This window comes from Cyprinus carpio, chromosome B20, assembly GCF_018340385.1.
Source record: "Cyprinus carpio isolate SPL01 chromosome B20, ASM1834038v1, whole genome shotgun sequence".
Lineage (NCBI taxonomy): Eukaryota > Metazoa > Chordata > Actinopteri > Cypriniformes > Cyprinidae > Cyprinus > Cyprinus carpio.
The window spans coordinates 7,193,043-7,209,373 of NC_056616.1; the positions used below are offsets into that span (position 1 = coordinate 7,193,043).

The following is a 16,331-nucleotide window of genomic DNA, read 5'->3' on the forward strand; positions in this document are numbered from 1 at the left end:
TGTATTTAACTGTTTTTTTTTTTTTTATTCTTTTGATGGCACTAATTACATTTTTAGACTTCAATAGCCACGTTTTTGATAAACCATTTCATTGTGTTGATTTAAAAAAAAAAATTATTCAGGGCTGCAAAATGATTAATTGCGATTAATCGCATTCAAAATAAAAGTTTATGTTTACATACTATATGTGTGTGTACTGTGTAATACACACACGAATGTATATATATTTAAACAAAAATTTTATATACATTTATACTTGTATATAATGTGTATTATACATAAATATAAATATTTTATATATAAATCCAACATATTCTTCCTTAATATATACATTTAGCTATGTGTATTTATATATACATAAATATACACATTACACACACACACATATCATATGTAAACATAACTTTTATTTTGAATGTGATAAATCATGATTAATCGTTTTGCAGCCCTAATTTTATTTTTATTTTTTACATTTCCACATTGGTCACACACAAAGGCTACAGCATATTTTATGCCTACATCGAGACATATGCAAACAAGGCCTAATTTGCAGACCGAATAAATCACAAAGACATACACATGTTGTTTGTTGACCCTCTTATAAAAGGCAAAGCCAAACAGAGGATAAGAGGATGGACAGAATGCCACTGATGCTTTTCAAACTGTTTGCATTTATCCATGTTGACCCTTGTGTGCCATTACAGTGTTTACAGAACTAGAATAACAACTGAACAAATAAAGTGCATCAACAGATGAAGCAACCACTGATAATGAACAACAAGGGCCATTTATTTATCATTCTAAAAGTCTTGCATGTTGTGTTTCTGTATACAGTTAAGCTGTAAACTGATGAAGACACTGTAGTTTGATATTTATAATTAATAAGTGACATCATTATGTTTTGGTTGTTCTGTTGCAATAAATCTTTTAACAAAATATGTTTTCTGTATTGGCTGGATTTATCTGCAGTCATTCCTCTCTGTGTATTTTATCCAGACCCTCACCAAGTGTCATGAACAGGCAGGGTGCTTATCTCTAGCAGGTACAGAGATAGTGAAAGACAGGCCTGATACTTTGTCCATACATGGGCCTCCCGTGTGTCTCAGTCAGACTTCACACCGGCCGTCAGATGCCATGAGAGCAGAGCTGGTGGCTCATACAGTCTGTGAGCTTGAAGACGGGTCAGCGAGTTTCTCTATACCATAGAAATAAAATACTGCTGTATTTTGGTGCTGATTTTATTACACATATGTCCTCAGAGACTTGGTCAGCTGATTTGGCCTCCCCATTATGCCTTCTAAAAAAGCATATTTATTTTCAAAAGCCATAAACTATTTCTGAGGATGGGGACTTTGGCCCCTCACATTTATCATGCTAAAATAGTCTGATAAATGGTTTTCATTTAAATTTGTCATCTTCATTGCCTTGCTTTTTTTTTCTTTTTTCTTTTTTTTTTAGCAAAAACATGAACATTTGAACTTTTTATTCCCATGTGCTTTTAAAAACCTAAACCTTTTCATTTCAGATCTTTTGTTTTTGACTTATGCAATGATGTCTCTTTCTTCCAGAAATTTGATGCATTCCGTCACACCTTGCTTCTCCTCCATGCAGGTGTAAATTAAAACTCTTAAGAAAATTCCCAAGATTATTTGGATTATTCAAATTTTAGGAAATTATAAAAAAGACTTCCACTGTATTGATGTTAGGAGGGAAGAGTTGACAGGGAGGCATGACAAAATAACTTGGGAGGAACACAAAGGTTATCAAAACACTAAGAGGTTTAGAGGAAAGCACTTAACCAAGCCAAAACAAACATAAAATATAGCAAATATGATTTATATTATTTGTTTTTAGCTAGGATTAACCACAACCTCCCTTATAAATGTAACTAATGCAGTCATACTCTTCATGGCATATCCTTATCAATGAATAAATATCATTTCTTTCAGTGTCATGATTAATCATCAAATTTTTCACCTTTTTTATAAAGAGTGTTCAAGAAAAATATGCTTTTGATCACACACAGTACATGTAAATGGAAGAAATAAAACCTCCCCGAACACACACACTTTACATTCTTTCTTCTATTCAATTTAAGTTAAGTTAGGGAAGTTTTAAATGCAAATAAATAAATAAAAAGATAAACGATTATGGCTTTTGGTATTTTTTTTTTAAACTTTTATTTTTTTTTTTTTTTTATTTTTTCTTTTTTTTATTTTCTGTATTTTTGGTTTTTTTTTTTTTAGTTTTATTATTTTTATTATTATTCATTTTAATCTATTAGTTTAATTTTATTTGGATATTTTAGTAGCCTACTTAAAGTAAAATGAAACGAAATAGGACATGTTGCTATGGCAAGTAGATGAAATTAATATGTTTATTTTTTTTTAACAGCAACAACAAAAACGAAAAGAAAAATAAATGTTTATATATTAAATATATTTATATGTAATATAAAATGAAAGAACATAATATATATAAATGTATATAATTGTAAATATTTCCAAAATATATATTGTATGTGTGTATTTATATATGCATAATAACTATACACAGCACACACACACATATATTATGTAAACAAAAACTTTTATTTTGGATGCGATTAATCGTTTGACAGCACTACTACAATCTTTGGTATGTTCCCTGTCTTGCGCTGTAAATAATAATAATAATAATAATAATAATAATAATAATAATAATAATAATAATGTGAAATAAAATTAAGATGTCATACTCTCTTTATAAAAAATAAATAAAATGAATTTTGTAGGTTAAAAAAAACCCGGCTTTGTTTACATCATAAACTACATTACCCACAATCCACATGCACTACATTTTTTCGTTTGCTTCCGGGCGCGCTTCGCTGTTTGAAAACTCATAACGTTTTTTTTTTTTCATGGAAAAGTTTAATCCTAAAGCTGTCTGTGTCATGTGTGCACTCGTTACGGAAGGGTGTCATTTTATATAGTTTTATAACGTTAGCATAACTCTTATAACGGTTTTCTTGTGTCAATGGCAAGCAAGAAGTTACGGAGGACGGGCGTCTCAACGGCTCTGCGAGCGACTCAAGCGCCATCAGCTGGAAACCTGCCAGGTGAGAGACCCTGCCTCAAACCTCCTGATCTGTTATTATATGAATGGAGGAGGCTGCTGTAAGCGTGTGTGCTCTGTGACCTGTAGGATGTCCTGTCCACCACACCCGTGGAGCTCATGCGCCTGGCTGGACTCAGCTACCCCGCGGCTCTGGATCTCCTGCAGCTGCTCAGTAAAGCCTGCGCACCGGCTGTGAGCAGCGTGAGTCTCTGACCCCATCAGCAGATCCTGCCGATGATTAAACTCGAGGAGTCTTTCATTACTAGTGAGTGATGTGTTTTTGATGATGACAGGCATGGGATTTGTGGAGGAAGAAGGGAGAGCTGTGTTTCTCCACATCACTTCCTGCCCTGGACAGACTGCTGCGTGGAGGACTGCCACGGGGTGCTCTCACTGAGGTAGTCTACCGTTGCATCTGATTTAGGTCACCGATCCCTCAGAACTCAAGTGTTTATTCAGTGACAATCAGATGTCTTTGGTCATTATGTCAAATCATTTTCAAAACAAACAGCAAGTTACATTTTGATTTAAACATGGAATTCGGACCTAGAAAAACTGAAATGGTGTTTTCTTGTAAAACATACACTAATATTTTTTTGTTTGATTTACATTTCGAACAGACTTGTGCAATATTTGGTTTAAGGGCTGATTTATTTTCTCTGCACAAAGCTATTTTATGTCTTCAAAAGACAAAATGTAGCACACAAGTACAGTACTTTTAACATTATAAAGGTTTGGAAAGTGCATAAGTTATGCCAGTCATGATTTCTGGGTGCGCTATCGTGACATGTCTGTGTTGTTCGTCAGGTGACTGGCCCGTCAGGCTGTGGAAAGACTCAGTTGTGTATAATGCTCAGTGTTTTGGCTACACTGCCGAGGAGTATGGGAGGTCTGGACAGTGGGGTCATCTTCATCGACACAGAGTCGGCATTCTCTGCTGAAAGGTGTTTAAAACGTCTGATCACTCTCTCACGTCTACTTTTTGTGTTTCTCTCAAATGAACCATCTACACCCCCCCCAAGAAATTTCCCAGGTTCCTTGCACCTGCCCCACATCCCCAGGTAATTTAAGATGACATGCACCAGTCACTTTGTTAAGATTTGGTGTACTAGTTACTTTGTTCAGCATTGGTCTGACGTCATTCTACCACCTCATCAGTCAGTTTAAATAAAATAACTGCTCTTGAGCCCTTTTGTCACTTTAATCAGACTGAATGAGCTTTTTTTGCACTAAAAATCTTTTTATCTGCACTGTTTGTTCACTGGTTTGCACTCAATCTGCCATGTGCCTTGTGCTGCTTTATTTAACTTAATTTTTATTTTTTATTATGTCTTTTTTTTTTACATTCCCTTATTGTATAGTTGTATCTTATATTTTATATTTAATCTAGATTTTTAGGCTCTACTGTTAGTGTTATGTGTATGCACCGCGGGTCTGAGAGTAACGCAATTTCGATTCTCTGTATGTATGTACTGTACATGTGGAAGAATTGACAATAAAGCAGACTTGACTTGACTTGACTACCTCTCTTAATTGGTGGAAATGGCACAGGCCAGATTCCCAGAATTCTTCTCGGTGAAGGAGCGTCTGCTGGAGATGGCGTCTCGTGTTCATCTCTTCAGGGAACTGACCTGTCAAGATGTCCTGAATAGGTAGGAACACTTCCCAAACACCTATACATATTTAATTATATTTCATTCAGTTTACTGTACTTTCAAAGTAACAGTTAACCTAGAAATGAATCCGGTCATTTTTTCTTTTAAATTCAGTTTCACTCCGACTTATAAATGGATTGACTATAGCATTATTGCATAAATGAATGTAATGAGGTCATGATAGTCTCTGTAGTTATGCCAGGCTGTATTTAAGCTTGTGAACACATATTAGTGGGGCGTTTTATTGATGTTGCACAGGCTGGAGCATCTGGAGGAAGACATAATTGCGTGTCGAGCGGGGCTTGTTATTTTGGATTCTGTGGCTTCTGTTGTGAGGAAGGAGTTTGACACGTCGCTGCCGGGAAATCTAACGTTCAGGAGTAACTTACTGGGCCAGGAAGCCGGCGTACTGAAGTACCTCTCGCAGGCCTTCTGCATCCCAGTGAGTCTGTTTACATGGTTGTGTGTATGTGCATATCTGACTTCTGCACAAATCTTACACTTGTGTACGTTCAACCACAAGGTGTCGCTACAGATTTACGTTTATGAGTTTCAGTGCTGTATTTTAGGTCACCTCTATATTTGAAACAGCAGAGGGCAGCAGAGAGCCCCGATAAATTAGAAAAACACTCCAGAAAATCATTCACACAAAACCTGCTCCATGTCCATGTTATCTGATCTTGGGAATTTCCGCACTAGTCTAAGATCTTTAAAGATGAAAGCCTTTACTCTCCTCCTTGTATCTCGAAGAGGAAAGGTAGGATTGCACCGGAATATGGTTTTCCGGTTCCTGCTTATAAAGAGTATAACAGCTAGAGGGCCGATCCTGGATTAGGTTTTGCTCTGTCTATTCCTCTTATCCACTAGTCAGTCCCTCCAGGATTTCGTGGATCTTTTTTCTGATTCTTGTGGCTTAAAATGACTGATTTTGCGGAAAATTTGCAGCATTTCTTATTGTTTTGCAGTGAAAATATACCACAGACAACATTCTTCGAGCACTGTTATGATTTTTCTGACTTTGAGAACCACTGTAGGTCTCCAGACTAACATTTGACGACACCAGCGCCAGTGCAATAAAGTTCTACAGAAGGTGGCACAGCACCTGACCCTAATCGCACATGTACATCTCAGAAACATCTTTTTAATGTCTGCATTTACTTATGCAAGATGTATTTTAAGGGTGCTTGTTCATCTGCAGTACGTCTCTAAGATGTTTTCTATCAGATGTCAAATAGACATTTATTAGACGTTTATCAGAGTACACAGCAGATGTTTCCCAGATCTTTAGCATACGTCTTATATCTGATAAAATGTACTTTCATTACTGTGATTCATAATTTCTAAATATGATTTAATGAATACACAAATATATATATTAGGGAGTGGAAATGGCCTATAAGTACTTCTCTGCAGCCATCTACTAGTGGGCATTTAATATCTTTTTTATTTTTAAATAATTGTTTGCTTTCCTACATTATGAAACTTCATAGGTAGAAACTTATGAAGGATGAAAAAATATTGTCACATTAAAAATTACTTTCAAATTCGGTAATACTCAAAGCTTTGAAGTCCTGGGAAAGGTTGTGTGAAGCATTTAAAAATCACTTGAAAACATTAGATCATTTCTGCCACAAGTAGTTCCTGTAGTTTTACTGTTAAATCCATGGTGGAGATTTGTGTTTATTGAACAAAGTTTTTCCTGGTTTCCACATCAGAGGCATTTGTTCTGATATCTGTAGCTTTAACAGAATTCTGCGCCGAATTTGAATGCTTCTCACAAGATTTGAGATGTTGATTCTGTGGCGAATTCGACTGCTTTCTTCACTGTATCTCCCAGCGCTGTGTATATCAGTGTCTCGTGATCGAGATCAGCCCGCGGGTCCGGCTCGATCTCCCAGCGCTGTGCATATCAGTGTCTCTTGATCGAGATCAGCCCGCGGGTCCGGCTCGAGCAGATAAACGGTTTGTGCTGCGCCATTCCATTTCTGAAACTGAGAAAACAACCTTTCTTTGACTGAATGCGTTTTACTAATTGCGATGACGTCACGGGACGCGTCTTAGCCCAAATTCTGCAGAAAATTTGCGGCAATTACGAAAATTTGCGATAAATTGCGGAGTTTGTTTGATTTTGCGATAAATTCTGCGATCGCAAAATCCTGGAGGGACTGACTAGTACAAATTAATGCATACAGTGGGGTCCAATTTATTATTATTTTTTTTCTAATTTAATACATATTTTGAGCAAATTATATTTTAATCATTTCAATGTTAATGATTGATATAGAGAAACATATAAAACAACAAGGTCATGTTAATTGCTTTTATATTTCTATTAATTTTAGCTTCTGTTCAATAAAATTTTTTTCCAGCAAATAATTAAACATTTAAGTTCTTTTTATTCTTAATATTGCTACTACTACTACTTCTACTGTTGCTGTTGTTACAGAGAAATATAAAATGCTAATTAATGTTAATTTGTTAATTGCTTTTGTATTTGTATTTATTTTTGTGTTTATTTAAAAATATTTTCAGCAAATCATGATTTTAAAGTATTACTATTATTTTTACTATTGTTATTATTATCATTATTATAGATAAACATATAAAATACTAAGAAATTCATGATTGTTAATTGATTCTATTTAATTTAGTTTGTATTTAATATATATTTCCAGATTTTAAATATTTAAATTATTAATATTATTATAGAGAAGCATAGAATTCTAAGGAATCCATATAAATTTTATTAATTGCTTATATTTCACTGTTTTTTTTAAACAATGGATAATCATTTCAGTTTTATTACAGAATTAATAAACTATGAAATTATGATATAATTTGCTGAAAAGGCAAAAGATTAGCAGTTAACATAAGCTTTTTAGTATTTTGCATGTCTCCTTTTTGCTTTAATGGCTGCATTTAATCTTATTTATAGTATTTCTCAAACTCTATTTTAAATTTCTGATTTTCAGACTTTAGTTTGTACTCTTCTGTATTAACAAACAATAATTTAATCTGGGTTGCATTACAAATGCGTTACAGGTCTTGTTTATAGTTACTTAAGGCAAACTAGAACGTGACTATTTTCGTTCTTTGTTGACATTGGGATCAAGTTTAAATAGTGTGCTACAACAAAATACTGGGCATTCCCTTATTTCAAAATAACTAGTCGACTGTTCTCAGAGGACATCCCAGGCTGTAAACACAAGCTCATCTGATCTGCAGTTTGCCTGTGGTCCCCCTCCAGCCAGGCTCATTTTAAACATAGCTTTTGTGTTTTAAATCAGTGCAATAAATGTCTGCCTGACACTGCCAGTGGCCACAAGTGAGTTTTAATACAGCTTTCCACAGCAGTAGAAATGGGCCTCAACATGAAACCACATGCTAGATAACTCCTAGAGGTAGGTAACTATGTTATAGCCCCCCTCACAGACATAAAAGCTCATAACCGTAAAATAGGTCACCCAAAATAAAACCTTACACTTTAGCACCTAGAGCCAAACCGTAATGAGGTTATTAAGTTTGTTCTCCCAAGCCTTATACATATAAAGGAATGTTGAAATGTTTTAGGTTTTGGCTGGTTGTTTTTATTTGTGTATATTTGAGAAAGAGAGCCATGTAAGATATACACCAGTGCAAGCAAGTACCGCGTTTAATCAAATCAGAACATCGACCTAGTTACAACAATTTTCGCTCCATCTTTTTGTCTTTTACAGTGTAAGCTTAAGTACTGTGAATGACATACAGCTAGATTTTAATGAACTCCATAATTAATAGTTAAAATAGATCATGTTGTAAGCAACAGTCCCTTGCCTGGCCCTTGTGGATATTTCTGGAAAAGCCCTAATAGAAAATCACATAACTAATAAATTATATTTGTTACAATGTAATTACATGTTGAGACTTTTGTACTTTAATATTCCCAGTACATTTTCCATTTGTACTTTATATATTCTCGTATATATACAATGGAGAAATATACAACTACAATATTATTTAAAAGATGTTGGCTGTATCTATAGAAAGAATATGTTTTAAGTTCTATGCAAAATATGCATATACAAAGTATTTTGAGAGCATAAGGAGACCGCTTCATGGGAGTGGGTGGAGCTACATATCTCTTTTAGCCCACTTTGCTCACTGACTCTCTGATTGGTGGGATTTTCTGTACAGCATCATGGGTAATGTAGTTTTTCACCATGAATTCTGCTATGATGCATGATTGTTAAATTTAAGTTTAATTAGTGTGAACAGATGGGTTCGACAAAAATTATACAATTGATAAGCAATCTTAGAGCCCATAACAGGTCTGTTTTTAAAGGTTTATCAGTTATTGTTAAAATCTATTTCCCTATGGAGAAAATTAATGGCATTTTTATTTCCGGAACACAACTGATGCGCTCTATAAATATGTATAACAAATGGCAAGTGTTTTTTAATCAATGTGTTACCTCTGTAAGTGTTTGCCGGGGATTGATTGAACATGTTGATTTGCGTTTGGCGGGTCTTGGAATATCTGAGAGGTGACATACTGTCCTTGATCAGCTGTCGACGCTGGCCTTAAAGGATTAGTTCACTTCCAGAATAAAACTTCCTGATAATTTACTCACCCCCATATCACCCAAGATATTTATGTCTTTCTTAATTCAGTCAAAACGAAATTAAGGTTTTTGAGAAAACGTTCCAGTATTTTTCTTCATATTGTGGACTTCAGTGGTAGCCAGTGGGTTTAAGGTCCAAACTGCAGTTTCAATGCAGCTTCAAAGTGCTCTACACTATCCTAGCCAGTCTTATCTACTAAAACATTCATAATTTTCTGTCAAAAAACCAAAAACCAAAAAAAAAAAAAAGTATGTGTATTTTAACCTCAAATGCTTGTCTTGCATTAGCTCTTCGATGAGCATGTGTGACTTTACGCATTACGTAATCACATTACGTGGTTAGTTCTTCGTCTGTGTACTTTGGTTCATAAACGCAGGGTAGGGCGAAAACATCTCATTTTCTCCTCAAACTGCAAAATCATCATTTACCTTTTTTTTATATAAAGTTTGCTTTGTAAATACTGGGTCGGTACTTCCGCCTGCGTCACATGTGACCTATCCAACTTGACTTAGTAATGTGTGAAGTCGAGCATTTGTGGTTAAAGTGTAAACGAGTTGACTTTTTTTTTAGAAAACGACAGATCGTTTCATGAGATAAGACACTTAATTCTTGGCTGAGATCTTGTAGAGCCCTTTGAAGCTGCATTGAAACTGCAATTTGGACATTCAACCCATTGGCTCCCATTTAAGTCCACTATATGGAGAAAAATCCTGGAATGTTTTCCTCTGTTTCTTGTCTACTGAAAAAAGAAAGACTTTAACATCTTGGATGACACCTTAAATCCTTTAAGGTGATATGTGCTAAAATGATGGTCATGCTGGAGGCCCTGCTAGAATTTGTTTGCCTGTTTTTTACTCACATGTGTACAGGTGCTGGTCATATAATTAGAATATCATCAAAAAGTTGATTTATTTCACTAATTCCATTCAAAAATTGAAACTTGTATATTATATTTATTCATTACACACAGACTGATATATTTCAAATGTTTATTTCTTTTCATTTTGATGTTTATAACTGACAACTAAGGAAAATCCCAAATTCAGTATCTCAGAAGATTAGAATATTGTGAAAAGGTTCAATATTGAAGACACCTGGTGCCACACTCTAATCAGTTAATTAACTCAAAACACCTGCAAAGCCTTTAAATGGTCTCTCAGTCTAGTTCTGTAGGCTACACAATCATGGGGAAGACTGCTGAATTGACATTTGTCCAAAAGACGACCATTGACACCTTGCACAAGGAGGGCATGACACAAAAGGTCATTGCAAAAGAGGCTGGCTGTTCACAGAGCTCTGTGTCCAAGCACATTAATAGAGAGGGGAAGGGAAGGAAAAGATGTGGTAGAAAAAAGTGTACAAGCAATAGGGATAACCGCACCCTGGAGAGGATTGTGAAACAAAACCCATTCAAAAATGTGGGGGAGATTCATAAAGAGTGGACTGCAGCTGGAGTGAGTGCTTCAAGAACCTCTACGCACAGATGTATGCAAGACATGGGTTTCAGCTGTCGCATTCCTTGTGTCAAGCCACTCTTGAACAACAGACAGTGTCAGAAGCGTCTCGATTCGAAATGGGAGCCATTCAAAAAGGACTGGACTGCTGCTGAGTGGTCCAAAGTTATGTGTTCTGATGAAAGTAAATTTTGCATTTCCTTTGGATATCAGGGTCCCAGAGTCTGGAGGAAGAGAGGAGAGGCACACAATCAAATTTCTTGAGGTCCAGTGTAAAGTTTCCACAGTCGGTGATGGTTTGCGGTGCCATGTCATCTGCTGGTGTTGGTCCACTGTGTCTTTTGAGGTCCAAAGTCAACACAGCCGTATACCAGGAAGTTTTAGAGCACTTCATGCTTCCTGCTGCTGACCAACTTTATGGAGATGCAGATTTCATTTTCCAACAGGACTTGGAACCTGCACACAGTGCCAAAGCTTCCAGTACCTGGTTTAAGGACCATGGTATCCCTGTTCTTAATTGGCCAGCAAACTCGCCTGACCTTAACCCCATAGAAAATCTATGGGGTATTGGGAAGAGGAAGATGCGATATGCCAGACCCAACAATGCAGAAGAGCTGAAGGCCACTATCAGAGCAACCTGGGCTCTCATAACACCTGAGCAGTGGCACAGACTGATAGACTCCATGCCACTCCGCATTGCTGCAGAAATTCAGGCAAAAGGAGCCCCAACTAAGTATTGAGTGCTGTACATGCTCATACTTTTCATTTTTATACTTTTTAGTTGGCCAAGATTTCTAAAAATCATTTCTTTGTATTGGCTTTAAGTTATATTCTAATTTTCTGAGATACTGAATTTGGGATTTTCCTTAGTTGTCAGTAATAATCATCAAAATTAAAATAAATAAACATTTGAAATATATCAGTCTGTGTGTAATGAATGAATATAATATACAAGTTTCACTTTTTGAATGGAATTAGTGAAATCAACTTTTTGATGATATTCTAATTATACGACCAGCACCTATATATACCAGTGATGTCAACAGTTGTTAAGTATTGTTATGATAAATTCAGTGTCCTCTGAACTTCCATAGTGACATGTGTTTATTCTCATCTTTGTGTGATCCATTCAAACTTTACGTAATCACATTACGTGGTTAGTTCTTCGTCTGTGTACTTTGGTTCAAAAACGCAGGGTAGGGCGAAAACATCTAATTTTCTCCTCAAACTTCAAAATCATCATTTACCTTTTTTTTTATATAAAGTTTGCTTTGTAAATACTGGGTCGGTCCTTCCGCCTGCGTCACATGTGACATATCCAACTTGACTTAGTAATGTGTGAAGTCGAGCATTTGTGGTTAAAGTGTAAACGAGTTGACTTTTTTTTTTAGAAAACGACAGATCGTTTCATGAGATAAGACACTTAATTCTTGGCTGAGATCGTGTAGAGCCCTCTGAAGCTGCATTGAAACTGAAAAGATTTCTAAAAAACCTTTCTTTGTATTGGTTTTAAGTTATATTCTAATTTTCTGAGATACTGAATTTGGGATTTTCCTTAGTTGTCAGTTATAATCATCAAAATTAAAAGAAATAAACATTTGAAATATATCAGTCTGTGTGTAATGAATGAATATAATATACAAGTTTCACTTTTTGAATGGAATTAGAGAAATTAATCAACTTTTTGATGATATTCTAATTATATGACCAGCACCTGTATATACCAGTGATGTCAACAGTTGTTAAGTATTGTTATGATAAATTCAGTGTCCGCTGAACTTCCATAGTGACATGTGTTTATTCTCATCTTTGTGTGATCCATTCAAACTGGACTGAACTCAAGTACAGATGTTTCCTTTCTGTCTCCCTCAGGTGGTTTTAACTAACCAGATCACCACACATGTGAGCGAGAAGGTTCACTGTGCTCAGTGGAATCAGGCAGATGGTAAGAACTAGAGTCTACACTGATGTTTGTGGAGAATGTTTTTGTGTAAAAGGGTTTTGATGGTGGAAATTTAGACCAGATATTTCACCCCTGTTTCACCCCTCCCTGATGAGCCGTTCTCTGATCTCGCTAATGGAAGCCATCGTTCCGAGCCTTTCCGAGATGGTATGTGGGACAAATGAGCATCAGTTATGACCTTCCACACAAGCAGCTGTTGTAGGTTCTCTGGAACTACATCATTGGCCTTGGAGAAGATGGTATTACTCTAACCAGGGGGCTGAAACCACAATCCTCCCGCTCTACAAACCTGTCTGGGCCTTCTGCGAATCCCATGACATCTCTGATTCCATGACTGTGCAGTGACCCGTGTCTTCTGTCACTGTATTTATGGTCTTGAGCAAGTATCCTCTGGCGTATGTCCAGGTGAACAGTGGGAAAGGGTCTAGTTTTGGGGCAAAGCTTTGAGGAAAGAGATACAAGCTCTGTTCTTGTGTTATCTACCAGGCACATGTTTGTGGCCTGTAACTTTACCCCCAGACACCTCTTTCTTTACATCCCACTGTTCCACTCGGAAAGGTGGGGTTAATGGTGACTCTTTCTCCCACTCACTTACTCTCTGTTTCTTTCTCTCACACATGCACACGATATCTGTTTTTCTATCTCTTGGGATTATGTGGGGAAAGAATAGCCCTTATACAGCCTCACCCTGTTTATCTCTTCGTTCTGCATTTCTCTCTCCATCCTTTTCGTTTTATCTGATGCTTAAAGTATCTTGATTTGTCGCAAGACACAGGAGAACCAATAACTTGAATATCTTTGAGATGCCATATTTGAATGGGCACAAGTGATAATCTTAAAATCAAATGAATGCTTTTTGTGAATTTTTCACACATAGCTACTTAAATTTTGTGTCTGTTCTATTATGATATCTCACAGAGATGTCATGGATTAAAAAGACTTGAAATAAAGTCGATATGGACTACAATTATGGTACTCTTTTATCATTTCTGGAGCTTCACAGTCGATATTATTTATAGAAATTTTGAAAAGAAAAATGCCATTACAAAGTCACGTTAATTCACGTTATATCCATAGTAAAGAAATGAAAAGAAAACATCATGATAACTACACTATAATTCATATTAATAATACTATTGTGAGATCTATTGTAAATTTAAAAAAAGGTATGATAAATAAGCCCAGTGCTATGATTCACATTAACAATATCATAATGACAATATCTATAGAACTTTTAAGAAAATGCCGTAATAACGAAGTCTAATGCTCTGAATGATCTATAGGAATTTTGGAAAAATGGCATGATAAAATTGAACGCTATGATTCACGTTAACAAATATTATTGCAATATCTATAGAAATTTTGATAAGAAAAATACCACAGTTGTCGCTATATTGCAACATCCCTACTTCAGTCTCTCTTTTTTTTTCACAAAAGAAAGTCATATTTTCTTTTGTAGCTACATGAGGGTGAATAAATGATGATAGGAACTTGGACGTCTCTTAGCACCTCAAATAAGGATGTCTGCTTTTTAAGCTGTTGTTTTACTTTGTAGCTAAGAGGAACTGATTAAGACAGGGTTTTATTGGTTCTCAAACAGCCAGTTATTAAGCAGATGTGTTTTTCTTTGGCCTTGGGAATGGAAACTCCCTTTGAGGTATTTTGTTGAAGCTGTAGACAAGAGGCCAAACCTTAGCAGTTTGTATCTTTTTGCATAGTCGAATCTAAGATGTTGACTATGGTCCAGAATAGTACAGTAGTTGCTCTCTGCTACTGCTTCACGCTTGTTATTTATATGAGGCCAATACACGTACAATCATAACAGATCAGCAGTTTTACTGACCATTTCCGCTTTAGATCAAATACCATTTTTTCTATTAGACATCAGCTACTGGCTTTAGATGAATGTGTTTTCTTTTGGAGTCAGATGTGATTTGAGTGCTTGTAGCATGAGCAGACAGCAGTTCAGTTGTGAGGCCCTGGGCTCCCCACCGTCTGTGTGTAAAAGAGGCCACAGTGATTCACTTCTGAGCTCCTCTGGAACATTGATAAGAAGGCTATTTTGTGTAGTTCACTAAGAAAAAAACAAGACTTTGTTTCACTTTGTTTTATCTCCTCCATTTCTGGAGACTTGATTTTGTTTGAAACATTGTTAAAATAAATATTTTGGTAAGACTTTAGTATAGGGACCAATTCTCACTATTAACTAGTTGCTTATTAGAATGCCTATTATTAACATATTGGCTGTTTATTTGTACTTATAAAGCACATATTCTGCATGACCATATTTTACATCCCTAATCCTACCCATTATCTAAACTTAACAACTACCTTACTACTACTAATACGCAGCAAATTAGGAGTTTATTGAGGCAAAAGTCGTAGTTAAAGGGATACTCCACCCCTAAATGAAAATTTTGTCATTAATCACTTACTCCCATGTCGTTCCAAACCCCTAAAAGCTCTGTTCGTCTTCAGAACACAATTTAAGATATTTTGAATGAAAACATAAATATTAAATATATTAAATATAATTTAAACGGATGGGTTATAAAAAAAAAATCCCCCCCCACACAGTTGTCATGAAGGGCAAAATTAGCTATATAGACCAAAATCATTTTTTGAACCAGGCTGTAAACATGTTTTTTTCTGCTGTAAAGTTGGGCACTTTAACATGGGGAGTCTATGGGACTGACTCCCTTCTGCAGCCAGCCTCAAGCGGCCAGTCGATGAATTGCAGTTTTAGTCACTTCCTTATTGGCTTCACAAGAGATTGCCGGTCAGTTGATACCTAATATATTTATTATACCAGTCTACTTAAACTACCTAAATTTACCTTTTACCTTAAAATGTACTGATTAACACCATAATAATACAGGAGGCATAGCAGGAGGGAGTCGTGGCCTAATGGTTAGAGAGTCGGACTCCCAATCGAAGGGTTGTGAGTTCGAGTCTCGGGCCGGCAGGAATTGTGGGTGGGGGGAGTGCATGTACAGTTTCTCTCTCCACCTTCAATACCACGACTTAGGTGCCCTTGAGCAAGGCATCGAACCCCCAACTGCTCCCCGGGCGCCGCAGCATAAAATGGCTGCCCACTGCTCCGGGTGTGTGTTCACAGTGTGTGTGTGTGTTTCACTGCTCTGTGTGTGTGCACTTCGGATGGGTTAAATGCAGAGCACTAATTCTGAGTATGGGTCACCATACTTGGCTGAATGTCACGTCACTTTCACTTTCACTTTCACATAATTAATCAGAGTTAATTGTAATTAGCCAGTCTATAAATCATAGCTAATACTTATATAGTGCACAGGGTCACATGACAGACAAAACACCATCAGATCCTAACATAAACACTAAAATAATGCAAAAATATAACCTAAATAACAGAAAATGTAACACAAAATGTACATTATTGATAACAAAAATAAGAAGAAACAACATTATTTATATAAAACGTGTTATGCAGGGATTTTTGGGAATTGCAGTTTTCATATTTCATATTTATTTGTAAAACCCATTGATTTGACAGTAATGAACAGTAAAATTGCATGTATTGTTTAA

At 36.0% G+C, this 16,331-nt stretch overlaps 1 protein-coding gene across 1 annotated transcript in view; it reads left to right on the plus strand.

Annotated features, from left to right (window-relative positions):
* Positions 1–2,855: 2,855 nt before the first annotated feature.
* rad51b (RAD51 paralog B) overlaps positions 2,856–16,331 on the plus strand; it is a 46,824-nt gene continuing 33,348 nt past the window's right edge. The window contains 8 exon segments of the mRNA XM_042747077.1: positions 2,856–3,044; positions 3,046–3,097; positions 3,184–3,297; positions 3,390–3,494; positions 3,904–4,042; positions 4,631–4,748; positions 5,010–5,193; positions 12,680–12,752. Coding sequence (XP_042603011.1) covers positions 3,016–3,044; positions 3,046–3,097; positions 3,184–3,297; positions 3,390–3,494; positions 3,904–4,042; positions 4,631–4,748; positions 5,010–5,193; positions 12,680–12,752 — 814 coding nt within the window. The 5' untranslated portion in view covers positions 2,856–3,015.